General features: G+C 38.3%; 4 protein-coding genes across 5 annotated transcripts in view; 1 reads left to right on the forward strand and 3 right to left on the reverse strand.

Moving 5' to 3' along the window:
• The window catches only part of LOC145436771 (uncharacterized), a 355,402-nt gene that overhangs the window by 243,160 nt on the left and 84,931 nt on the right, over positions 1 to 27,311 (reverse strand). The gene's annotated exons all lie outside the window — the stretch shown is intronic.
• Positions 1 to 27,311, forward strand: part of LOC145441576 (uncharacterized) — a 268,801-nt gene that overhangs the window by 217,608 nt on the left and 23,882 nt on the right. The gene's annotated exons all lie outside the window — the stretch shown is intronic.
• The window catches only part of LOC145433781 (uncharacterized), a 358,802-nt gene that overhangs the window by 5,457 nt on the left and 326,034 nt on the right, over positions 1 to 27,311 (reverse strand). The window lies entirely within an intron of this gene.
• LOC145455257 (uncharacterized) lies at positions 12,750 to 25,222 on the reverse strand. Its single transcript, XM_080333543.1, has 5 exons — positions 19,584 to 25,222; positions 17,566 to 18,876; positions 16,237 to 16,430; positions 13,980 to 14,112; positions 12,750 to 13,321 (listed from the first exon to the last, which is right to left on the reverse strand). Exon 1 carries the CDS (start codon positions 22,934 to 22,936, stop codon positions 20,882 to 20,884), a length of 2,055 nt encoding a protein of 684 aa, XP_080189669.1. The 5' UTR covers positions 22,937 to 25,222; the 3' UTR covers positions 12,750 to 13,321; positions 13,980 to 14,112; positions 16,237 to 16,430; positions 17,566 to 18,876; positions 19,584 to 20,881.

Below are 27,311 nucleotides of genomic sequence, written 5' to 3' on the forward strand. Positions count from 1 at the left end.
TGAGGCATGGACCCCCACCCCCCACACACACAAACACCCACGCACGCAAAGTACCTGATAAAGAGACCCAATAAGTGAATAACAACAGCAGCAGGTATAGGGAGCATTTTGTCTGCGCAGTGATAGCCGTTGCAATTCCACATTCTAAAATATATGTCGTCGGACTGGTCGCTATTGTGCTAAATGGGCAAGTTTAGACGGATATTAAATACTATCTCTATAAGTATCAGTATAAATTATCCGAAGCACATGAAAATAGTTTCCTTTTTTAAAAATATTTTTTCAGTAAATAACACTAGATTTGCCTAATTTTGCAAGAAAATACAACAGGACACTTGGTCAAGTCAAAATACACCAGATCTAGTGTAAAATCACTAGAAGTGGCACCACTGACCGCAAACAACGACAAGGCAGGCTATGTAAGTATAGCTATCACATACCACAAACACAGCATAAAGGCCACAAAAAACGACGATGTAGCCTATGCTACCATATAATTCCTGCAGGACGGTTGTATTCCGAAATCCATAGGCAGTTTCGCTGTGTTGCGATTGTCCAATTGTTAGCGAATAGTAGCCTACATGAGTCAGATTCGTTTGTGCCTTACCTGGCTATTGTTTCTCTGCGATGGCATTGTTTGTAATAAAACCGAATGTCACCTTCCTTGGCAATTTGGGGGGGGGGTTCTGGTGCTTTGACACTGTTAATATCTAGATTTTTGAAATGAGTGTGACGATAGCATTTGATTGATACCATTTGTTGTGAATTACGAGATATTTATGATGAATTGCAATGTCGCAGGTGAGGCACGACCACCTCACCTGCCTCATTGGACCGCACGTCACTGTAATACTTATTGTATTGAATTTGATGTTCTAATCTTAATCCGAACATCCTAATTAGAGGTCTAATGTATCAAATTATGAGGTACTATATGAATCAACCGAATTAATCAAATGTCTGATACAACAGTAAATTCAGTTTTTGTCCTCCTAACAAAAGAGCTTGAAGAAGGTAAGTTTAACAAAGTAACGCTTTTACCGAAACGTTTTTCAAGGTAACATGCTATTAAGCGGTAACCAAACCCAGAATTAGCATATCCATGACACGATCACTTCTCACTTATTCAAATTTCCAACTTGTCATAAGAATCGGCAAAACCTATACTTCCATCTTCCCAAACTATCTCAAAATAGCTAGAGTCATTCCCATATTCAAGCTACCGGCCAATATCTATCCTGTCGCCCGTTGCAATTATCTCTGAAAAACTATTATTTCAAAGACTAAATGATTTCTTATGCCACAAAAAATTGTTAAATCAATGCCAATTCGGATTTCGACAGAATCATACTACCTCTCAAGCTGTTATTCATATGACGTCGAAACTATATGATACACTGTGTGCGAAGCAAACTGGATGTGGAGTATTTCTCGACCTGAAAAAGGCTTTTGACACCGTTGATCATACTATCTTAATAAAAAAAACTTGAGTATTACGGTGTTCATGGAATTGCAAAAAAACTTTTCAGTTCCTACCTGAGAAATCGATCCCAATTTGTTGAAATCAATTCAATCAAGTCATTGGAACTACCAGTAACTACAGGTGTTCCACAAGGCTCTGTGTTGGGGCCACTATTATTCATCATATTTATAAATGATATTGTCTACTCCTCCCCAGGAAATATCACACTCTTTGCAGATGATACTAGTATTGTCACATCTGGATTTGACTATGCATCTTCCATTGACAATACCAACTCTGAACTAGCCTCCGTTAGCAATTGGGTGTCTTCAAATAAATTACATATCAATCCCCTCAAAACCAAAATTCTAGTATTTGACTCTAAAGGATCTCTCAACAATGCGATCGCAGAATTCAAACTAAAGGACTCTTTGATTAAAACCAGTCAATATGTCAAGTATCTAGGTATTATTATTGATGATAATCTAGTATGAGACCATCACATCAACTATAGCCTACATAGCAAGCAAAATATCTCGTGGCATTGGTGCACTCTATCGCCTGAAGAAGCTGGTTCCAATATCACTTCTCCTACCTGTTTATCATGCGCTCGTCCACTGCCATCTTACATATGGAATAACAGTGTGGGGCTTCTCTTACAAGAAGCATATCAACAAGCTCCAGGTATTACAAAACAAAGCCATTAGGATTATATATAGGCCTAATATACCTGCACATAGCAGTGTCAGTCCTGAATTTAGAAAATTGGGCATTCTCAAGGTCTCGGATTTGTATGAATTTGTAAAAATCATGAAACAATATAATGAAAGAACATTACCTGACTATTTCGACAACTTTTTCAATGCCCCAATTCAATTCACCATTATAACACAAGATTCTCACAGAATCAGTCCCTATTTGTTAAATTGAATTCATCAAGACTGTGAAGAAATTCCCTATCTTAGGTGTCAAATTTTGGAACAATGTACCAACTTTCTACCGTACTCTTCCTTATCATACATTTAAAGCTCGCTATTGTAAATTTATATTATCCAAGTACTAAGAAGAACATATCTCATGACCACAGTGATGTTGTTTGTTGTTTTGATTCATTTAATATGCTACAATAATATTACCACTGTGTACATGGGTCAAATTGTTATTTTCTGATCACACTGTTAACTATGGTAACCGTCCTTCACTAGTGTTGCTGTCGTTTATTTACTTTTGTTTATTTCGTTACTCTTTGCGGTGCTACTCGACTGAGAGAAGAAATTGATCCATATTATAATTATTACTGCCAATATGCTTGGGTGACTTCGGCCTAAAAGACTTCGGTCATATCGGGTCCCCCAGTCTATACCGTGTAAATTATAGTTAGGAAAATTTAAAAAATGTATACTATTGGACGTGAATGTTCGTGGACATTGCCTTTACTATATTTCATGGTTGACTAATAAAAGAACTCTCTCTCTCTCTCTCTCTCATCCCCAATCTTGACGAATTGATTGAGGATGACCAGCTAATAGAAAGGCTGACACATGTCCGTTATCATTAAATCAAGGTTTCAATCGTTTTATTCCATATCCATGTATTATCTCCATGTCGCCATGATTACTATATAATCATACTATCATACGACCATATTATAATGCGGCCCGCGAGCTGAAAAGTTTGCCCACTCCTGTGCTAGACCCTAATGTCACGTAGCTATCTGTCAATAACGCTGAAGAAGCGCGGTATCTCATCATAACTACCGCACATTCATGATACCTTCGGAAGCCTAAATATATATTAATGATATAAATGTCTGCGCTGCAGCCAACAGCGCGTGAGAATAAATATCGTGAATCCTAAAATTCGCAGCAATTATTTCTAGAGATCTGCCAGAATATTTGGGAAACGAAAGCATCATATCGCTAGTATATTCGATTCTGCTCGGGCATTAATTCATTACTGCGCAATGTGAAGTCTGCTTATATCAGTCATACCATTTGAGCAACCTATTGCTACGGCATTCTGAAAACTGTACTGTTCAACTTGAAATAGTGTCAACCAGAGTAATAGCGTTCTTAGTCTGAAATGTTACGCCCTATGCGTTCGCTATAGCCTTGGGCAACGTTATCATGATCGCTGTGAAAAATGAAACGAGGCAAACTTCACGATCCGGAAAAGCAGTCTACCGTGGAAAACTGTAGCGAATGTTTAGGAAATAAAATACGCTCGAGTTGTATATCCATTGCCCAAGAATTCGACTTTAATATCTGATACTTGGAGTCCAATATTAAACTGAATAATGGTTGTTTGAGAATATGTAAGACGCCGAAAGGCGTTATCTTTATTGCTTATGTATTTTAGCAGCAGCTTTTTGCGTATATAATGCAATTGGTATATTTGCAGGGTTTATGTTATCACTAGACCGAACCAACCCACTACAACAGGGGTGGGCAATTATTTTCATCCGCGGGCCAACTGAGAAGTAGATATACGTTGACGGGCCGAGTGAAAAATTTCAACTATTCTTCAGCGTGTTTTGATTTCATTTATAAATTACATTGTTAATAAATGTTGCCCAGGAATGTGTTCAGCTGCTCAGGTAATGAGAAATTAACGGTAAATTAAAAAATATCTATTTTCCGTCATGATTCTAAACAATGTGAAACATGATACATTTCTAACCCTCTGTAAGGCCATATCCACGTTCTTCTATTAAGTGGTTCTCCAAGTTTTTTGGCACGCGTCCCTTCATGATAGTGAAAATTTTCGCGCCCCATCTTCTGATGTCACAATATATTAAAAAGTGCAATCAGAATGCTTGCAATCCCAACGGATAGTTTAATGACATGGAACTTTATGGCTGTTGATGAGAGGATTCTGAATCATCAGAGTCGGACAATATAAAGAGCAATAACTGTAGCCTGGGGTAAATCGCGCGGAGCGCGAAAAAAAAATCCCATTTATTATTAACAAACCGAATAACGTGATATTTCAACGGAAATTCTCGAGACTCGTTATATTACGTACAAGGTTATCAAACTCCTCGTCTCGAATTTTTGAACGCACCGACCAACACTATCTTCCTCACATAAATCTGATTCCCGCAGCATACAACTTTACTTCGAGAATGATACCCCAGTGTTCGTGAAAAGATTTCCATGTAATTTGTGTAGTATCGACATGTCATGAAAATCGCTAGTTCCACTTTTAATTCAGTATAATGGACTTGAAGTTTCTTTTTCCTCCAGTCGAGTAGCGATGCAGACTTTTATTTAACCAGTACTACACGACTCACACTGACCATATTTGGTTAGAAATGAGATAATATAGTATATCAGCAATGCGAGGGATTCGTCTCACAAAGTGAAAGTTTTGGTAAAAATGACTGGAACTCGAAATTGAGGAGTAATACCTGAGATATCCAGACAGACAAGACACGCCTAATAATACACTGTATGTTTTGAATCGAACTTGATTCTGTGGTGAATTGAAACCGACTCGACTTGACTCGAGTGATATCTACAAAAGTGAGACTTGAAACCTTGTAAATTGGATACAGCCTTGATGAAAAGACAATCAGTTGCAGAGCTTAGCGATTTCATTTGCTAATGAATAAATTTATTGTAAAAGTCGATTTCGCAACCACACAAAATTGCATCAAGAATATCACGAATCATCGTCTAAAGTAGAGTCGCCAAACACGAGTCTTTCCGAATACAATCTGCGTATCGTAAGCGAGCTCCCATACGATGATTCCATCTGTATTTTTGTAGCAATTCCAATTTGTAGGATGTGAAGTTACGTTGCTGTTCGATGCAAATCACGGTTCTCATCAGAGGACACAGAATCCCTTTTGTGTGGTCCTAACTCTCCTGCATGATTGAAAACACATATTAAAGCAAAGGTGCTCAATATACTCATGTAGACGTAACCTCGTAAATTTAAAACAAACAAGTAGTAGGTGGTCAAAATAGACGGCGATGCTACTCATGTAAAAGTAACTTCTCAAATATTTAACTAATTACAAGTAGAAGTAACGACACAAGTTTATACTCAGTTACAGGCAAAAGTATTTCCACTTCGAACCAACCGCGGTTTAAACAAAACTACTCACCTTTGATACATTGAATTTTATAAAGTTTAAAGTAGTTTTTACTACTGGTATGAGTGACATTGCCACAACAACTAAGCAAAAGTAGTCCGTCTATCATGGGAAACAGAATTTATTTTGGTAAATTGCATCTATTGGTAATGTAATCGGTCATTTTGTATTAGTCGTGAACATGAATCTCGCAATTTCTAATGTAGCCAACTACGATCAGTTACTAAAAGTATACGACGTCTTGGACAAATATACTTTTCAAAACTACTCGATTTGACTACCTTTCCAACCATCCTTCTTTACTTCTACTTCAAGTGGCTTTGACAAGTCCTGGGAATCACTACTCCCACTAGTGATTTAGTAGAAATAGTATAGATGTATGCAATTGGCAATAGCATTTTGATATTACTTGACAGAAGTAGTCGGTAAAACGTACTTCCATGTTCACAAATAACTAGAGTAGGTTTTACCTACTTGCACTATTGCTTCGAGTAGATATGATAAACTACTTCCACTTGACCGTCCCAAGTGTGAAAAGTAAGCAGCCTTTTTTAAAATCAATCAAGTAGAAGTAATGTATTCTAAAATCTGACCGAATAAGTAACTGTTGTGATCTTGTATCATTAGCATTATATTGCTTTCATTTCCAATCAAATCACAAATCTATTCAACCCACCTTGGACAAATGCTCGGACATGTTGTTGCGGAAATACGCGAGCAAGATTACTTTCTTGGTTAGCGTGATCGCGTATTGTTGAAGTGTGTAGTGAGATTCTATCGTGTCTCTCTGCAATTACATGCAATTGCTCGTCGTTGGTGTACATAAATATTCGCGGGCTATCGTTGTAAAGTACACCGTTGTTGTTGTTGTCACATCTTAGGTAACCTGAAATTGGAATCAAATCTATCAAAATTTTGCAGTTATTTGAACGACTGCCATAGCAAGGAAAATATCGGAATTTTATTTGAATCAATGAATATTTTTCAGCTATTTCAAGGCCAGCTATAGTTAAATATACCCGTCCCCTTGTTTTCACAACGATAGTATAATTCAAGTAGGCCTACTTTTGTTTCTAATTGAGTAGAATTTACAGCGCTATTTCTACTTCTATTTCAGTAGTCAAGAAGGCTACTTTATTCACTTGCGTATTTATCAAATTAGATTGTAATCTCATATCAGTACTGATTGCATATCCAGACACAGCGACGATACCAAGATTTCCATGCCGATTCCAGCTTCATCCGTCATATCCACTCATTTGCTGATCCAAAGCACCGGTACAGCAGCTGGCTCTTCTGCCTCAACTGTCGGATCAAATATGGCTTTCAAATACAGAAATTGCCCACTAAGTCAGTGCTAACAATCATTTTGGTGGAGTGTACCTTTTATGCGAATACAAACAATGTAATGACGGTTCTAGATCTAGTATTTGGTTTTTTTTTTTATAATCTATCATATTTCATAACGCATTGTGATAATGCTGTGGGCTGACAACGACTTCACAGAAATGTCATTTCCACTAATGAGGGTACTGCGTAGCTTTGCCCTGCATGTTTCTTATGCTGCGATACGGCCAATCGAGGTTTACAGCCTCCCACAGTTGAAAATATTATTGATCATATAATTTTCATTGATAAATTTGCTGCTAGTGTCGTGATACCTTCATTAAAAACTTACACCTTAAGTTGTCGGAAGCGTTGTGCGTTGATATTACATTAGCCATCACGTGTCTTTGTGGAAATGGATTTTCGGCAGTCGTTCCTATCAAATCGAAGACACGGATTTTCAAGACAATATATATAACAGTTAAATTCGCTTCGAAATAATAAAAGTCTACATTTGGTGTGATATTATTTTCAAGAAAAGTCATTTTGTTGCTGTTTATCGCTAGTCTACAATTAATATTTGCACAAGACAGATGACGGTTGTGCGATAATTGAGCTAAATTTGAACGAAAACTTGAGGGGGTTGGCAGGGGTCCGCGAAGACAAAAAGGTTGAGAACCACTGAGGTACAGTGTTAGTGGAAATGACATATATCAAGTCGTGATCAAGCCACGCATTGTCACATAGTGGAACTAAATCGGTATGGTTGAAAAATACAAAATTATTTAAGGTGGTGTAGAAATGGTGTTATATTATTTGTGGTCGCATATTTGAACTTTCCACAATTTTCAAAACGTAATGCCGTCACAAGAGGTAATACTCAAATAATCAACCTAAAGCCGAATACTAGGATCAGGATAGAATCAGTCAGGTACTCGATTTAGCCCAGAATTACATTCAAGAACCGTGCGACCTTTTACATTTAAGATCCTTGCGACTACCTTTTATAAAGATCCCTTATCAATGGTGCTATTGGTGCATCAACTCACAAAACACAACCCAGCGACTAGGTGTCCACTTCGAAACTATGTGCATTCTTGCTGAGAACTTCCGGGTCATTAATAGTCGGGACTGCCGCCGAGAGTATTCATTGTGTGACTGTCACAGTCGACCTTGGTAGTTTGACCAAAATCTTCAAACTTCACCTCATTATTGTTTAGGAAGTCTGTCAGCTGTCAATCAAATTTTCAACATCAAGTTACAAAAGTATACAAAGTTGTACAAACTACCCATCCAGTTGAATGATGGCGAACTAAAGTAACTGCTGCTTTTTTTAGTAGTTCTAGTTCAAGTTGTGCATTTCAATAAAAATGTAGTTGCCGAACAACTAGAAAATGCGTATCATCTTGATGCCTGTGTTCTGTTATGTGATGATCTTGCAGACATTGGTAACTCAGAGTCATCACTACCAAAAGACAGTGATATAAGAAGGGAGGCTTTGGGGGGCCGAAACTCCATTTCGAAACCCAAAACCCCGACTGTTTAAATGCCGATTTATCTCCAATAATGCTTAGCTCATTTGTTATTCATAAATTAAATTATCCGTTATTACTTGGCTATATTTTGGTTAGTTAGTTGCGGATTTTTAACGTTCGTTGGTTCTAGTCTTAGTTACTAGTTTTGAAAACTGATCAGTTCTAATTGTAGTCGGACATATTAGAAATCAAGCAGTTTGCACTGACTGGAACCACCGCAAACAATATTACCTGGGTGGCTATCTCGGTGAATGATCTTACAATCGTGGAAATAAACGACTCCAAGCAGAATCTGTTGCATGCAAGAGTGAGTCTCTGCTTCTGTGATGACGCGCCTTCTTTTGTTAAGATCCACCAGCCACTGTCACTGAAAATCAAAGCTAATCGGATTGATAGAATGAAATCAATAGCAGTATTTGTTAGGTACATATAAATCAGTGGTTCTCGGCCGTTTTGAGCTCAGGGGACAGATAAAAATTCAACAACAAATTTTGCAGATCGGTGAACCTTCCAAGTTAAGAACTTCATATCACGCTGTGCAAAATTGATGTCGAAATGATCGAAATGATTGATACTGAACCGAGTATGAGGCTTCGAGTCAAGTCAAGTATTCTAGTAAAACTCATTATGTCATGATAACAGCGTGAATGATGTATAAAGTTCAAATAAGGACCTTTCATGCAACCACAAGAGTGCAATCGATGTTTTGCATCACAATAAAGATTATTTGGCATTTTGTGTATCGCACCTATTTCATTGCACTTTTTGACAATGCTGTGTGCTGATCAATACTAAACAGATATGTGATTTCCAGTAACCTGTGCAGCTTTGTACTACATGTTTCGTATGCTTCGTACGTCCAATTCGGCTTTACAGTTTTCCAGTGAGAAATATGGTCCAAACCATAATTCTCGTCGGTAAAACAACTCTCCTTTAAATTCAGCTAGGTTTATTAGTAATGAATTTGACTCATGTGGCACAGAGTCTATCATTTCAGTGATTAAACAAATTTCATGGCTCACACCTTGGCTCGAATCATTAGAATTGATACAAAAACCTTGTCTTGGAAGAACCAGTAAAATCCAACGATGTGCTTGTGATTCAAACTGCGATATTGATGATCTCTTGAGATATATTGTCTTTCTGGTGATCATACGCGAGCATTTGCTTATAATTCAGATAGCGGTACTAGTGTTAGTTGCAGATTTTGAAGAGTAGTTCTAGTTATATTCATTCTTTTAAAAGAACTTTAGTTGCTGATCGACTAGAAAACAAATGTCTTCATTTGGTGTGAGTCCTGATACCGGTGTTCTTGCAGCCAGCTCAGAGTCATCACTACTACGCTTTCACCCGGACATGAGAAGAATTGAGTTACTAAAACTGATCAAAAATGGTCATTCTACTTCAGCAGTTCCATATGCGGCCCCTTGTGGAATGTGTTTAGAACTAAGACTAGAGATGAATTGTAGAATCGGAATATATTACCACTACATGAATGTCAGTAGGTGGTTTATTTTTAATAAGTCATAATGATAGCCTGACCGATGATATCGTTTGGCTAGGAATATCGAGTCTATATTAGAGTTTGAACTATATCAGCCATGAGAGGTAAAAATATCGGCCATTTTGTGACGTCACGACATGGTAGCATGGAAAACTATTATTTGCGATTGCTACATTGGGAATATTCACCTATTTCTCGTAACTTACAAGTGGTCACGTTGGTACTTGAGTATTGAAGTAGAAGTAACATTGTAAATGTCTACTCGAGCATACGCAGAATTAGCGATTTTAAAGTAGGTACGGTAATAAAGCAAGTATTCTAGACCTAAATAGCTGGTTCGTGGTACAGAACTTGAATATAGCTTTCAATACAACATCCATTGTAGCAGTATATTTATTAAACTCGAAGACTTTTCGGGTGCCTCTTTTCAAGAGTTATCGGCACACTAAAGGGATTTAAACAGATTTAAAAGCAAAACCAAAAAGGCAAAGTATGACGCAACAATCAAAATCACAGACCATGAAATTCGCATCGTATCAATGGCAACAATAACAAACTATGAAGTATACGGACATACGGTACTATAGTAGCAGCACAATTTGTAAATAAACAATTACACGCACGGAACAACACGCACTAATGAGAAATTTGTAGGTTATAGAGGAAATCTTTCTGTCTGCATAAAATAGGTTTGCTCAACTGGATAATAGTAGACTCCAACACTTTTAAATGAAACACAGACCTACCACGCGCAATGACAGTGAACATATTGTCATCATAGTGCTGTGCACAGGCAAGGTTTTCGCTCAGATGCTGACCGATTGACGAAGCATATGCTTGGTAATCATCATAGCAGTCTGTTTTTGCAGCCAATTTGCACTGACGTGTGAGCTCCGTGCGATCATTTGCGCATGTTTTTGACCGAATCAATTTTGGGATATGCTGCTTAATACGCTCAAACAATCTTTGAGATGTACGTCCTACATACCTACTATCACAGTGGCACTTGTATTGGTAAACAACATTACTTGCATCAAAGGCAGGAAGTACATCTTTTCGAGAGTTGGGTAACAAGGGTTTCGTCGTGTACACTACATGCGTGTTAACGCTGTAGTAGCAACGGTGAACAGCCGATTTAATAAGCTTTTCAAATCGGCTAGACACGTTACCTAGCCAAGGTAGGTGTAAAAATGCCGGGCATTTTTCTGGGCCATACTTTGGAGCTGTATCCGATTTTTTCAATACCCTAGAGATGGAGCATTTTAATATGTGGTCCGGATAGCCATTTTTGGAGAGAATCAAGTGGATATCATCCAATTCGCGTGACAGTTTTTCCGGTGAGCAGAGGCGCAAGGCGCGATTAACGAGAGATGAAATGAGGTTTAATTTACGCCGCTTCGGGCAGAATGAATCCCAACGAATATAATGACCAGTGAAAGTAGGTTTTCTGTACGCCGACGTTAAAAACGTTTGTCCTGATCTCTCTACTAAGACGTCTAAAAAGGGAAGGGCAGCATCAGTTTCCTTTTCCACGGTAAATTGTAGAGCTGGATGGAGACAATTCAATTTTTCGAAGAAATTATTACACTCTCGCTCATTTTTAAAGGCAACAAAGGTGTCATCGACATATCTAAAATAGAGGAGAGGTTTTGCGACGTTTTCAAACAATTTCTTTTCATGGTATCCCACGAATATATCGGCCAGACTAGGTCCCAACGGTGAACCCATCGAAATACCATTGCATTGACGGAACATCGTGTCATTAAAGCTGAATTCAACGCTACTAGTAGCAGTTTGCAACAATTCAAGAAATATTTCACGCGGTAGTTTCGGAGGTTCGAGCGTGCCATCATAAAGCGCGTCTGCGCAGATTTCGAAAGTTTCCGACAATGGTACGTTAGTAAAAAGACTTTTCACATCAAATGAGCTAAGAAATACATTGGACGGATTTAATTTGGCGCGTTTTAATTCGTCTACAAACGTGAACGAGTCGCGAACGCAGTGGTGCGTATACAAGGATCGAACTGGCTCAATGACGGTGTTAAGCCATTTGGCTAAATTATGCTGTGCCGATCCACACATAGACAATATGGGGCGAAGAGGTACGTTATCTTTATGTGTTTTCGGTAAACCGTACATACGCGGCCGTTGTGATCCCGTTGGGCATATCCCAAAATTGATTCGGTCAAAAACATGCGCAAATGATCGCACGGAGCTCACACGTCAGTGCAAATTGGCTGCAAAAACAGACTGCTATGATGATTACCAAGCATATGCTTCGTCAATCGGTCAGCATCTGAGCTAAAACCTTGCCTGTGCACAGCACTATGATGACAATATGTTCACTGTCATTGCGCGTGGTAGGTCTGTGTTTCATTTAAAAGTGTTGGAGTCTACTATTATCCAGTTGAGCAAACCTATTTTATGCAGACAGAAAGATTTCCTCTATAACCTACAAATTTCTCATTAGTGCGTGTTGTTCCGTGCGTGTAATTGTTTATTTACAAATTGTGCTGCTACTATAGTACCGTATGTCCGTATACTTCATAGTTTGTTATTGTTGCCATTGATACGATGCGAATTTCATGGTCTGTGATTTTGATTGTTGCGTCATACTTTGCCTTTTTGGTTTTGCTTTTAAATCTGTTTAAATCCCTTTAGTGTGCCGATAACTCTTGAAAAGAGGCACCCGAAAAGTCTTCGAGTTTAATAAATATACTGCTACAATGGATGTTGTATTGAAAGCTATATTCTAGACCTGGTTTTGCCGAAAAACAGAACTGTTACATAGGAGGTACACAAGTCGTATAAAAACATTTGAGAGACATGAGTATTAGTGCAAGTATACGGCAAAACCTACTTGAGTATTCTGAAAAAATGAGGTAGGCTACTATTGTAACTGACTGCATCTTCATACAAGTTTCCAGATGCAGTCTTTCTTGTTTATTTCTTGCCCAAACATAGCAACGACCACAAAGTCGTTCAAATCAATGCTCTGAAGGTTTGGAAATGTGCCTTAAGCTAGTTGCCATATTGTTTCAATATAGGCTAAATATATTGGGCTTATCGGTGAAAGTGCTATTTATCGATGTTGGCTCAAAATACGATATCAGTCGGACTTTAGCTATCATGATTCAGACTCAAGCACGCGACTCGAAACGTAATACTCGATTCAGAGTCGAATCAAACACGAAGTCTAATTTGGTAAGAGCTAGAAAGAAATCTTACCGTTCAAACACTATAGAGGTCGGCTTCATTGTAGTTGTCTTTTCAACAACCTGGGCGCCATGGTCAAGCAGGTTGTGGGCAGTTTCTGTGGAATGAAGCCGTTGAAATACTAGCTCTCCAGCACTTTCTTTACAGAGGGTCGTTGAAAGCGTTCGCATGGCAACATTCTAGTGAAAATCACAAATATCAACAAAATTACAGATACTAACTCATATTTTTATGAGATTGTTTGGGAATCAAGATTTGTGGATTTAAAACCATAATATCAATCAAGATTTGAATTTGAAATAGTAAATTATTTCCGATAGGAAGAGATTAAAGTATCAGGATAAACCTAAATAAGATTACGATTGGGATCACAGCTGCCAATTTTTTTTTATCCATAATAGAGTAGAATTAGAATTATAGCAACACAGTTTTTTTCCAAATCAAGATATTACAATGATAGCTCCACAGTTTTTCACGAATTAGATTAGATTTGAATTTGAGTTGAGGCTAAACAGTTCTAATTCAAATAAGAGTAAAATGATAGCGACACAGATTTTCCAAAATTAGATTAGAATTAGAATTACTGAATTGACAAAACTTGCACATTGAATGAAGTTAAGTTCATATAAAATTAGAGCTCATTCTCATCAGCACAAGAATGGCAAATGTCTGTACATTGAGCTTGGTTAGTTTCGCAACATAGTTTTCTTGTAGCAATTTCAGGAAGTCCAGAAATTATATTATTGAGAACATAAAACATTGGACACATTAGATTAGAATTAGGTTACAGGCATTCGCTTGATTAGTTTTATTAGACAATTACACTACAATTATTACCTTGATATCTCTGTCACTCTGTGAATGATCTTACAATCGTAAAGATAACGACGTTAATCAGAATCTGTCGCAGGCAATAACGAGTCCCTGCTTCTGCGATGAAGCGTCTTTTTTTGTAAACTTCCATAACCGACTGAAAAAATAAAACAAAGCTATTCGGATTGACAGGATGAAAACAAAATTATTTGTTGGGAACATCAAAATCAGCGGTTCTCAATCTTTTTGACATGGCGGGCCTGTGAAACCCAACAACAATTCTTTTGAACCGATAAACCTTCCTAATTCAAAATTTTATTTCATAGTGCCATTTTGATATCTGACTTGTTATACGTGGGGCTATCGAAAATCGAGTACCTGGATAATTTGGAATTGAATCAAGTATTAGGCTTCGAGTCGAGTGTTTGAGTATGACTTGTTATGATGCCATACCAGCATTGATGATATGGAAAGTTTAAGTAAGTAGACAACCTTTTATGCAACTACAACCAATATAATGCCAGTCCTACATCGCATTAAAGACGATTTGTATCCCTTTTACCAAACCTATTTCATTGCACTTCGTGACAGTGCTGTGGGTCTATCACGACTTCCCAGATATGTCAATTCCATTATTGTGTGTGTTTGCTTGTATTACGTGTTAAGTATGCTGCAATACCACCAATCCAGGTTTGCAGCTTTGCAGAGCAGACAAGAGTATCCTAGCAATCATTTTCATTGGTTAATCAAATCTGACGGTATTAAATCTCTGATTCGTAAAAGTAGGCGTACATTTAGGAGGAAGTCTATTCAAACTGAAAACAATCGGAGATTACATAAACACCAACCTGCAATTATAGCAGACTTCAATGTTGGATTGGTATCGATCAATTTCTTGAGCCGAGCTTCCAATTTTGCCATATAAAAGTTCGATGATTGAATACTGCATCTGATGGTCGCATCTTGCGACGAGGGCTGGAAAAATTCATTTTCTTTGCAAACGCATAATAGGTTGAAATGTGGATAGGTAGGTTTTATGACCTCCTACAAAGACGTAGTCAATACTCAGCATGGAGTCAGACAAGAACTCGAATTCTTAGTACTTAACCCGTAATCCAATTGCAAAGATGCTGGATTTTGCCAAGCCTCGCTGATGATAACGTTAGAATTCTCTGCAATATGCAATAGCTAAGACTGGTCACAATAATTCGAGTCGAGTAATGAGAGATGATTTTTCGAGCCCCGAAATGATGCAATTCTTGATACTCGAGAGAAATTATAGTTTCGGCAGCACTACCTACTAGGCTTGTTTAAAAGCAACTTTTTTCAGACCCCGGGGATTCAATGATCGAATGGTTAGGTTGCCTAAAAAAGAAGGCTGCACACCAAATTTGACTCAATTACAACTCAGTCAAAGTCACGGCAGAGCCAATCAAATTTTTGGAATTTATTTAAAACAAAAGTTTTTTTTTTTAAATTTAATTGTCAACCCCATGAAATTGTTATGTTGTCTACAAGAACGACGCAAATAAATTTGATGCAATTTCAAATCATAGAAGCGAAGTTATTTGAGTTTTTTTCAATCAATAATTCTGGGATCACTCACCATGAATGCTATTTTTGCAAATCCAAAATTTTCAACTGCAACAACTTCACTTCTACCGGTTGGGAGTCAGCAAAATTGTTATGCATCGTTCTTTTCGGCAACATGACAAGTTCATGGGATTACCAGCAAAAATTGAAACATTTTTTTCATTGTTTTGAACCCGAATATTTTTGGCTGAAATGTATATTGAAGTTTCGTACCTCCAAGAAGCACTTCCAATTATTTTTTTGAATGATTTAAAAAAACTCAATTGGCTCCACCGCGGCATTGGCTGGTTGAAATTGAGCCAAATTTGGTGTGTAGTCTTTTTAGGCAACCTAACAATTTAATCGATAAATCCCTGGAATCCGGAAAAAAACGTAATTTTGAACAACCCTATTGTCCACTGTGGAAGCCTTGACATGTCGATTGGTCGTATCAGAGCATGCAAATTTATGCAAGCTAATGGAAATGACATTTCGGTGAAGATGTGATCAACACACAGCATTGTCATGAAATGCAATGAAATAGGTGTGTTATGACATCATATTGAGTGATACTCGAAAACTCATCTCAAATTTCAAATGCGGGATTCAGATTCAAATCACTCAGCTGCTCGAATTTTCCAGTTCCACCACTGAGACCCACAGGAGTCTATTTTAATACATTTCCACATGAATGTTCTTATATACTCACCAAACACAGCCCAACGACCAGGTCTCCGCATTGTAACTGTGTCCATTCTTTCCGAGAACTTCCGAGGCAATATAGTTGGGGGTGTCACGAAAAGGATTTTTTGTTTGGCCGTCAAAGTCGACTTTGGTAGCCAGGATGAAATCTAGCCGAATTCTTCAAACTTCACCTCCATTTGTTCAGGAATAGATTCCAAGCTGCCAATACAAATTTCATATTCAATTACACGGGTATACAAACTTGTACAAACTACCAGTCCAGGTAGTTGATGGTCAACAAACTACTGCCATTTTGAGGAGTTCGGATTTTAGTTGCATAGTAAAAAACTGAAAGCAAGTTGTTCTAGTTGCAGTTGCCGATCTTGAATAGCGAGTGATTCTACTTCAAGTTGTGCATTTAAAAAATGTAATTGCCGACAACTAGAAAATGCGTTTCATCGTGATACCGTCGTTCTGTTGCACGATATTTTTGCAGCCTTTGCTAGCTCAGAGCAGGGTTGTAACCAAGTCATAAGTCAATCTCACTTTTATAGTTTTGACTCTAGTCGAGTCATTTTTAATTCACCACCGAATCAAGTCAGAGTCCAAATCAGCTATCAGACATTATGTTTACTGTTCAGTTATCATTCCAATCGGTTTCAAAGCACTTTTCCAACTCTCATTGAGTGATATTGAATGGCTGGCATTTATAGTATTGTTATTTTCCTCAGTTTAACAGTTTCTGGTCCTATTTTCAAGTATCAGGTCTGATATACGAAATACCAATGATGTGGTGACTTACTATTCTTCAAAGGTACAGTGACAGTCCTAGTCTTGAGTCATATGACTCGAGTCCGGTCGAGTCACCAAATAAGTGGGACTTGAGTTTGACTCGAGTCGACTCATGTCTTGAGTCATTGCAGCCCTGGCTCAGAGTCATCACGCCAAACACTGGTATAGGCAGGGTTGAGTATTGGGGGTCGAAAGCAATCCCGTTTCAAACTAGAAACCCCGTCAATTTGAGATGCCAATTCTATCTTCGATATTTCTTAGATCATTTGTAATTTATTAACCAAACAATCATTAATCAGTTGTGTATTTGTTAGTTAGTAGCAGATTTTCAATTAGGAAAAGTGAGCAATTCTAATTCTTGTGGCGTGTGTTGAAAATCCAGTAGTTTGTCCAAGTCTACTTTAGAGAGATTGTACCGGCATCAATCATTTTACGTTGATGGTACATAATGTGCATAGTTTTATACCACAAATTGGCAAAGCAATCATCGGTCGGCTCTGGTTCTGGTTCTGACATGATTTTCGAAGATTATTAACGAAAGCACGACTGCATACAATGTTACCTTGCTATCTCCGTGAATGATTAAACGATAAACAACATCCAGCAGAATCTGTTGCGTGAGATGAAGGGTCTCTGGTTCTGTGATGGCGTATCTCCTTTTGTAAACTGCCATCAGCGACTGACAACAAAAATATAAGGTAATTGAATTGCTGGAATGAGGATAACAATACTATTTGGTGGACACACCTAAATCAGTGGTTTTCAACGTTTCTGAGTTCGAGGGACGGTCAAATTTGACAACAGTTTTTGCAGACCAGTGAACCTTCCAAACTAGAAACTTCATCTAATACTTGCTTTTTGATACTGACCGTGTAATAAATAGGGCTGTCTAAAATACAGTATCTGAGTGATTAGGGTGGATTATGAATCGAGTAATGAGTTTGAGTCACTCATGTTAACGTCACAGCAACACCACAATGTAATGTCGATTCTAGTCACATTATAAAGATTATTTGGCATTTTTATGACCATAGCTATTCATCGTTCTATGGGACAATGCTTTAGGTTGGTCCCGACTTCGCAGAAATGTCATGTTTCGTATGCTGCGATTCGACCAATCGAGGTTTACAGCTTTTCACGGTGAGAAATATTATCGAAAGTATAATTCCCATTGGTTCAGTTCAGCTAATTGTTAATATAATTTCTCCCTTTGGTGGCATGGAGCGTATATTGTCAGTACTCGAAACAATCAGTTCTTACCACTCGACTCAAATGATTAGAATTGATACTCGATTCAGATTTGTGTCATCAAATTATTGTGCACAGCGCAAGTGATCGCAGTTGCATCAGAAAAAAATGACCAAATTACCCAAACTAGATTAGAATTTGTATTATATTGAACAAATTTTTCCAAATTAGATTAGAATCACAATTACCTAGTTGGGAAAAGAAATCAAGTTCAGCTCATATCAAATCGGACTTGATTATCATAAGCATGAGAATAGTAAATGACTGTTAACCAATCTTGACTTGTTTCACACTGTATATATAGAAATAGTTGACTAATTAGATTAGAATTACATTATAAGCATTTTACCATATTTAGCCAGAGCAATAATGATCTGGTTGTACAAGTCTGCTAGTCATGAACATTACAGTTCTAATGCAATTTCGACCGGCACAGTTAGAGGTATATTACATTTGTAATGAGGAAATACCTTTACCCTTCTTTTACACAACTCAAGAACGATACAGACTAAATCCTTGTCTTGGAACAATCTGTGAAATCAAACGACGTGCTTGTGATTCAAATTTCGATGGAGACCGATATCTTGACACATTTGACTTTCTCATGCTACTTCAGAAGCAATGCCTGTAATTCAGATACTTACTTAACTTAGTTGCAGATTTTAAAAAGTGAGTAGTTCTATAGTTCTACTTGTGTATGCAAAAATATTTTAGTTGCCGATAAACTAGAAAACATGTGTATTCGTTTGTCGTGAATCATGATAGCGGATTTTCGTTGAGTGATGTTCTTGCAGTCGTCTCAGAGTCATCACTACTAATAAGGGTGAAAATGCGGGTCAAAACCTTATTGAGTATTCTGCGAAAGTAGAGGTAGGCTACTATTGCTACTGACTGACTCTGCTTGGATGCGTTGAGATGCATCCTTTCTCGTTTATTTCATACCTAAGTATAGCAAAGTTGTTCAAATAAATGCTCTGAAGGTTTGGAAATATGACTTAAACTAGTTGCCATATTATTTCACTATAGCCTGAATATATCGTGGTTATCATTGAAGGTGCTGCTTGTCCCTATCAGCTCAAAAATATGATAGCGGTCGGGCTCTAGTGTTGATGAATGAAACTCGAGTACGCGACTTGAAATGTAATACTTGATTCAAAATCGAATTAATCAAGAACTACATTTTGCCAAGACATACGAAAAACTTTCAGTTGAAACTCTGTAGTTGGCTTTCCAAAATTCTGGGCGCCATGGTTGAGCCGGTTTTCGGCAGTTTCTGAGGAACGTACACGTTGAATGAATGAATGCCCAATGATTATTCATATCACGATTTACCTCAGTTTGCCTCTTTAGTAAACAAGGTTCATGAGTTCGTCGTAGCAGCTCCAATGTTTCATCAAACAAAACAAGGTAAGGAGCACTGTGGTGCATCGTTGTAGCAGTATGAATTACAAATAATCTGAATGAAAAAAAAATCTTAAGGAACGAAATTGTTGACAAGATGCAGCGAGTGTATATCAGAAATACACACAGAATTGATCAGATATTCAATAGATTTCAAAGTGAAACAGAATAAAAATAATATTTGTTGCGGCTGACTGTTCATAATCTCACCATCACAAAGGATAGCGATCAATGATATGCTAATCACCTGCATCACAAATCGTACGGGTATCATTTCACGTCTACTACCATGAGGAAGTGAAAATGTCGACAAATTGCATGAAATGGATGGCAAGGAGAAACACATATTTACAGAATGGCCACAACATTACAATTTGAAACGAAATTGAAAACGATATGCACAGACTGCTAATAAACAGACAATATGACAAAGGATAATGCACACGAAGCTTAAAATTTAGGTGACATAAACTATAGTATTAGCTCATCACACTGTGATACAAAGATTTGAATATCCACATCAAACTTCTCTAAACAACAGACCCAGTGCAAATTACCCCAAAAGATGTCTTTATTGAAATTGATTAGGGCAGTGAGAAAGAAATTTTCAGGCAGTAATCATACACCGTAATTAAAATATGAAAATGGGAGAAACATGTTCAAACTGAAAAAAAAATAGATGATAAAAAACAACGTATAGAGAAATTTTTATTGTGGCAACGACAAATGGACATGGGCAAGAGTCTTAGTAACACGAAGATGCAAGTCCACCACAATTTCTAGACAGCCGGCACAGTAATCGTTTAGCTGGAAAGGTGATTCAAAGATATATGCGTTGAGTACTCGTACAAATTTGATCGCAATATTAAATCGTATTGACATGATAGCAGAGTGAATGAACGTCTACTCTAAGTAACAGCATATTTTAGTATAAGGTATTCCTGTCAATATTACTGCTTCATGTTTGAGATCATCATTGCGAGAAGAAAAAGATATGCATTCCGCTATTCTACTGTATGTGTATTTCCATGTCTTTTCAAGTTACCAAGCAGGGTAAACGCTTTCCCGCACGTCTGGCACTCATAATTTTTGACTCCGGTATGTGTATGCACATGCGTTCTCAAGTTACTGAGCAGACTAAACGCTTTACCACAGATCTGACACTCATAATTTTTGACTCCAGTATGTGTATTTCCATGTTTTTTCAAGGCACCAAGCTGGGTAAACGCTTATCCGCAAATCTGACATGCATAGTTTTTGACTCCGGTATGTGTATTTTCATGTGTTTTCAAGTTACTGAGCAGACTAAACGCTTTACCACAGATCTGACACTCATAGTTTTTGACTCCAGTATGTGTATTTCCATGTATTTTCAAGGCACGAAGCTGGGTAAACGCTTTTCCGCAGATCTGACATGCATAGTTTCTGACTCCAGTATGTGTATTTTCATGTCGTTTCAAGTCACGAAGATGGGTAAATGCTTTTCCGCAAATCTGACATGCATAGTTTTTGATTCCAGTATGTGTATTTCCACGTTCTTTCAAGCTACCAAGCTGGGTAAACACTTTTCCGCAAATCTGACATGCATAGTTTTTTACTCCAGTATGTGTATTCTCGTGTGTCTTCAAGTGTCCGATCCGAGCAAACACTTTTCCGCAGATCTGACACTCATAGTTTTTGACTCCAGTATGTGTATTTCCATGTATTTTCAAGCTACAAAGATGGGTAAACATTTTTCCACAGATCTGACATGCATATTTTCTGACTCCAGTATGTGTATTCTCGTGTGTCTTCAAGTGTCCCATCCGTGCAAACGCTTTTCCGCAGATCTGACACTCACAGTTTTTGACTCCAGTATGTGTATTTCCATGTCGTTTCAAGTTACCAAGATGGGTAAACGCTTTTCCGCAAATCTGACATCCATAGTTTTTGACTCCAGTATGTGTATTTCCATGTCGTTTCAAGTTACCAAGATGGGTAAACGCTTTTCCGCAAATCTGACATCCATAGTTTTTGACTCCAGTATGTGTATTTCCATGTTGTTTCAAGTTACCAAGATGGGTAAACGCTTTTCCGCTAATCTGACATGCATAGTTTTTGACTCCAGTATGTGTATTTCCATGTTCTTTCAAGTTATCAAGCCGGGTAAACGCTTTTCCGCAGACCTGACATGCATACTTTTTGACTCCAGTATGTGTATTCTCATGTCGTTTCAAGTCACGAAGCTGGGTAAACGCTTTTCCACAGATCTGACACTCACAGTTTTTGACTCCAGTATGTGTTTTTCCATGTCGTTTCAAGTTATCAAGATGGGTAAACGCTTTTCCGCAAATCTGACATGCATAGTTTTTGACTCCAGTATGTGTATTTCCATGTTCTTTCAAGTTATCAAGCCGCGTAAACGCTTTTCCGCAAATCTGACATGCATAGTTTTTGACTCCAGTATGTGTATTTTCATGTGTTTTCAAGTGTCCCATCAGTGCAAACGCTTTTCCACAGATTTGACACTCATAGTTTTTGACTCCGGTATGTGTATGTTTGTGTCTTTTCAAGACACTAAGTAGATTAAAAGCTTTTCCGCAGATCTGACATTCATAGTTTTTGACTCCAGTATGTGTATGTTTGTGTCTTTTCAAGTTACCAAGATGGGTAAACGCTTTTCCACAGATCTGACACGCATAGTTTCTGACTCCAGTATGTGTATTCTCGTGTGTCTTCAAGTGTCCCATCCGTGCAAATGCTTTTCCACAGATTTGACATGCATAGCTTTTTACTCCAGTATGTGTATTCTCATGTCGTTTCAAGTCACGAAGCTGGGTAAACGCTTTTCCGCAAATCTGACATGCATAGTTTTTTACTCCAGTATGTGTATGTCCATGTGTTTTCAAGTGACCAAGCCGGGTAAACGTTTGCCCGCAGATCTGACATGGATAGTTTTTGCTTCCAGTATGTATATTTACATGCGTTTTCAGGTCGCCAACCCGCACAAATGATTTTCCACAGATCTCACAGTCGTGGTTTTTGACTCCAGGGTGAGCAGTACGTGTATCCGCATGTCTTTTCAAGTGAACGATCTGATTATACTCTTTGCCAATGCCTCTGTGTTCATGATTTTTCAAAAAAGTGTGGGATAGTAAATGTTTTTTCAATAAACTGATTGCAGCAAAGGTTTTTCCGCAGATCTCACATTCGGTATTTCTATTTATAAGGTGGAATCGCAAGTGAGTTTTCAATCCGCCCTTACGATGGAAGCTCTTTCCACAGATCCAGCACATGTTTGTCATTCTTCTGGATTATCTGTATGTTACTTTACTTCTTCAAGCATCACACATCAACCGCTCTCTACTTAAAAACAAGTATTCAACCATAGCTTATATTATGGCAGCCCAGTCTGAAAAACGGAAAAAATAAGCAATAACTGAACAGTTTGATAAATAACAATATCCAAGAACAACAAACTTATGACCTAATAATACCAGTTTAGTACAATTTTCAGCGTAGCCATTGTGATGATCGGCAACCTGACAATTCAGACGAGTAGTTCCTTACAGATGTTCCGCACATACATTTGTAGATCACAATCACATTTGGATATTGACTGCGGGTAGAAGATTTGGGACGTTCAGGTCTCAACTTGATTGTCCGAAAGATTTCAGTTCCGAGACAATAAACTGCTAATTTACTGTGTCTTCAACAAATCTCTGGGATCACTGAATATTAGATTCGGAACAATTCTAGAACAAGTGTGATACCATCAGCCCGGTTCAACCAGGCGATTAGGGACGAGTATCTGGTTCGGAGTAGGCACCATGGCCTTGGTCGCGCTAAACACAAGCTCTGATGGCACTAGCCGACAGATGAGTGTGTTCGACAATCTTTTAGAGACCAGTGGTTCTTCGACGTTTATTACCACTACCCGAATCTGGGTGGCATTGCCATCTCGTGACTTAAGCCTCACTTATCGAAATGAATGCATGTCTATTGTCTATTGCTAGTATGCTTAACTTTTCACAGGCATGTCCGAAATGGTGAGGATGCAGACTAGGGTTGTCCAAAATTTGGAAAATCTCAAAAAGTCTCTGTGATTGTGTCTCATTCTATAGATTGATAAAAAACAACAATTAGCCTGAAAGAAGCTTACAGGAAAGCCGTTAAGATTTCGGTCAAAGCGTTTGAAAGTAGCTGATCAAGAATGGGCGTGCCACTGACCATACAACGGCGAGAAGACTAGTAATCAAATAACCACGGCTCTTGATTGGCTAATCGGCTATGCTTCAATGACCATGGCAGCAGCAGCTTGCTGATCAGGTGTTCAAGAAGTCTGCTACAGGCGGGGATTCTGAGTGCGCATTGTTAGTAGTTTGGCAGGTGATGATTTAAGATTAATTCAGGGCGTGTTGAGGTACGAAATACATGATGAACAAACAACACCTGCTTCACAGAGGCTTTTACAGCATGACTGCTTCATTGTGAAGGAAACGGCTGAAGCCTACATGTCGTGTTTTCATCGAGAGAAAGCAAAGGCGCTTATGCAAGTGTTGAGCGAATTCACCGTTTCAGTACCGATCCACCATCAGTGAATACAAATATATAAAGCTTAACAATGACACTATACGTTGTGTGATCTTATTGGGCTGAAGCTGTAGTATATAGGTGACGTTTTGAATGGTCTAGGGATCGGCGGAATCAGCCGGTTATGCTTGGCCCTTATCAGATGCTTACAACAAATTGAATGCACTTGTAGGCGTTGTTAAAGTCCTTAATGATAACGCAGAAAAGAGGTGGTAATGTACGCACACTCGCACAGGCTGTGCTGTATATGGTATGTCAAAGTCCTTATTGATCCAGCAGAAAAGAGGTGTAAAGAAAAGCACAGACTATGCTGCATATAGTATCCAGCAGAGTTTGGATATCATATCCAGCATAGCCTGTGCTTACCTTAGACCTCTTTTCTGCAGCATCATTAAGGACTTTGACAACTCTTATAAGTGAATTCAATTTGCTGTAAGTATAACTGCCAAGCATAACCGGCCGACTCAGTCGATCCCTAGAACCTTCAATACTTCACTATATACTACAACTTGGATCCAATAAGATCACACAAAGTATAGTGTCATTGTTAAGCTTTATATATTTGTATTCACTGATGGTGGATCCGTACTGAAACGGTGAATTCGCTCAACGATTGCATAAGCGCCTTTGCTTTCTCTCGATGAAAACACGACATTGTAGGCTTCATCCGTATCCTTCACAATGATGCAGTCATGCTGTAAAAGCTTCTGCGATGCAGGTGTTGTTTGTTCATCATGTCTTTCGTACCTCAACATGTCCCGAATTAATCTTAAATCATCACCTGCCAAACTACTAACAATGCGCACTCAGAATCCCCGCCGGTAGCAGACTTCTTGAACACCTAATCCGCAAGCTACTGCTGCCGTGGTCATTGAAGCATAGCCGATTAGCCAATCAAGAGCCGTGGTTATTTGATTACTAGTCTCGTCGCCGTTCTATGGTCAGTGGCACGCCCATTCTCGAGCAGCTACTTTCGAACGCTTTGACCGAAATCTTAACGGCTTTCCTGTAAGCTTCTTTCAGGCTAATTGTTTTTTTTTATCAATAATCTATAGAATGAGACACAATCGCGGAGACTTTTTGAGATTTTCCAAATTTTGGACAACCCTAATGCAGACAGACAGCTGTACACAACGGAATTTTAGGAAACATGATTAATTACAATACCAATAATAGTCGTTGAAATCATAATATATTCATCATTCAGGATATTATTTATGCACAGTAGGGCTGTTCAAAAATAACCTTTTTTTCCTTAATCTTGCGGGCTACGTGATTAAATCGTTAGGTTGCCTTAAAAAACGACGCACACCAAATTTGATTTCATTCCAACCAATATTCGCGGTTTGCGTAGAGTTATAAAATTTTGAATTTGCCCAGAAACGCAATAAAAATTTTTTTTCAAATTTTTTGGAATTGGAATGGAATTGTTGGGCTGTCTTCAACGGAGTTATTCCAGTTTTTCGATGAAAATTCATGGATTATCCATTGATCAAGGACAATCCCAGAATTATCAAAGAAAAACTGATATAACTCCACTTCTACGGCTTGGAATTGAGTCAAATTTGTTTTGCATAGTTTTTGCGCCCAACATACTAATTGAATTAGGCGTCGAAGGCCGCACAAATTCCCTTCTACGGCCGCATGCGGCCATACGGGCTCCCCACCCCTGATTTAATAGTATAGGCTACATGAGGTATATCATATGCCAATTTTGAATCCGCATTCCAGTTGTTTAGTCTTTTACATTGCTGACAAACTTGTTTGAAAATAACAAAAAAACATTGAAAAGGACATCAATTAATTTCAAGGTAGGTTGCACTGAGACTAATCCTCATACTGGTACTGACTACAGAGAGCACGGCGTCGTTCTGTCCTGTCATGCTAAATTTCATCAGTTTTGGAAATGAATTAAATTGTGTTGATTTGTAGCCAAATTGAGGGCGAAACCGGCCAACCTATATTGCATCTAAGTCTGTCTTAGGCAGTGTAGTTCGCCAGCTATCAACAACAGCTACCTAGCGCACAGAGATTTAGTCTACTGTTAAAGCTATAAAGTAATGAATGACTTACACGTAAGAATTTCTCTAAATCAGTGGTTCTCAACCTTTTTCGCTTCGCGGACCCCTTTTGACCGCCCCGGACCCTCGCGGACCCCCTCAAGTTTTAGTTCAATTTTAGCTCTTTTATGGTGCAACCTTCGTCTGTCTTGTGCAAATATGAGCTGTAGGCTTGTGATAAACAGCAAAATGATGCTTTTTCTTGAAAATAATGTTATACTATTTATGTATAAATTGGTGAACTTTCATTACTTCAAAGCTAATTTGCTGCCTTATTTCTTGAAGTAAGTGGTCGTGTCTTGAAAATCCGGGTCTTCGTTTTGATATGAACGAGGAGTGCCGAAAACTATTTCCGCAAAGATAGATGGAGGCTAATGCAATATTAACGCATAACGCTTCCGACGATACTTTTAGTGTGATCGCGACATTTATGACACCAAAATGAAGAAACATATATTTTATGAACATATCACGCCCAGCATCTAGCGCAGGGACGGGTAACATGCGCACCGCGGGCCGGATTCGGCTCGCAGAGAGTTTCTACCGTCAAAGTGAAATCCTAATCTAAAAGTGTAGACAAATTATATGCGCCAAAGAATGTATCCAAGTTTTCCAACCTGAGAAAGACTGTCATGAAACGACTTGTTCTGTTCGGGTCTACATATATATTTACGAGCAAACATTTTCGACCAGGAACAATTGAACATTAACACGACAAGGCTGCATATCAATATAACTGGTGATATGAATTTCAGGGTTGGAGCGTAATGCTTTGACAGCAACGAAACAGTCCTTGTTAATCAAAAAACCAGCCTTGTCGATAGGGTATCCGCAATAAGAATGCGCACAATCTGATAGCAGAGATTGAAGAGCAGGTATATCATTGTCCGACTTATGACGGGTGTCAGCCGTAAATATTCGGGTTCATTTCAATATGAATATACTATTCAATTGTATATTGAAGTTCTGTACCTCCAAGAAGCAGTTCAAATAGTGGTTATGTATATCACAGGATAAATGGATTTCG

The sequence above is a fragment of the Botryllus schlosseri genome, chromosome 1, assembly GCF_051294905.1.
Source record: "Botryllus schlosseri isolate E-star chromosome 1, Bs_hap1, whole genome shotgun sequence".
NCBI lineage: Eukaryota > Metazoa > Chordata > Ascidiacea > Stolidobranchia > Styelidae > Botryllus > Botryllus schlosseri.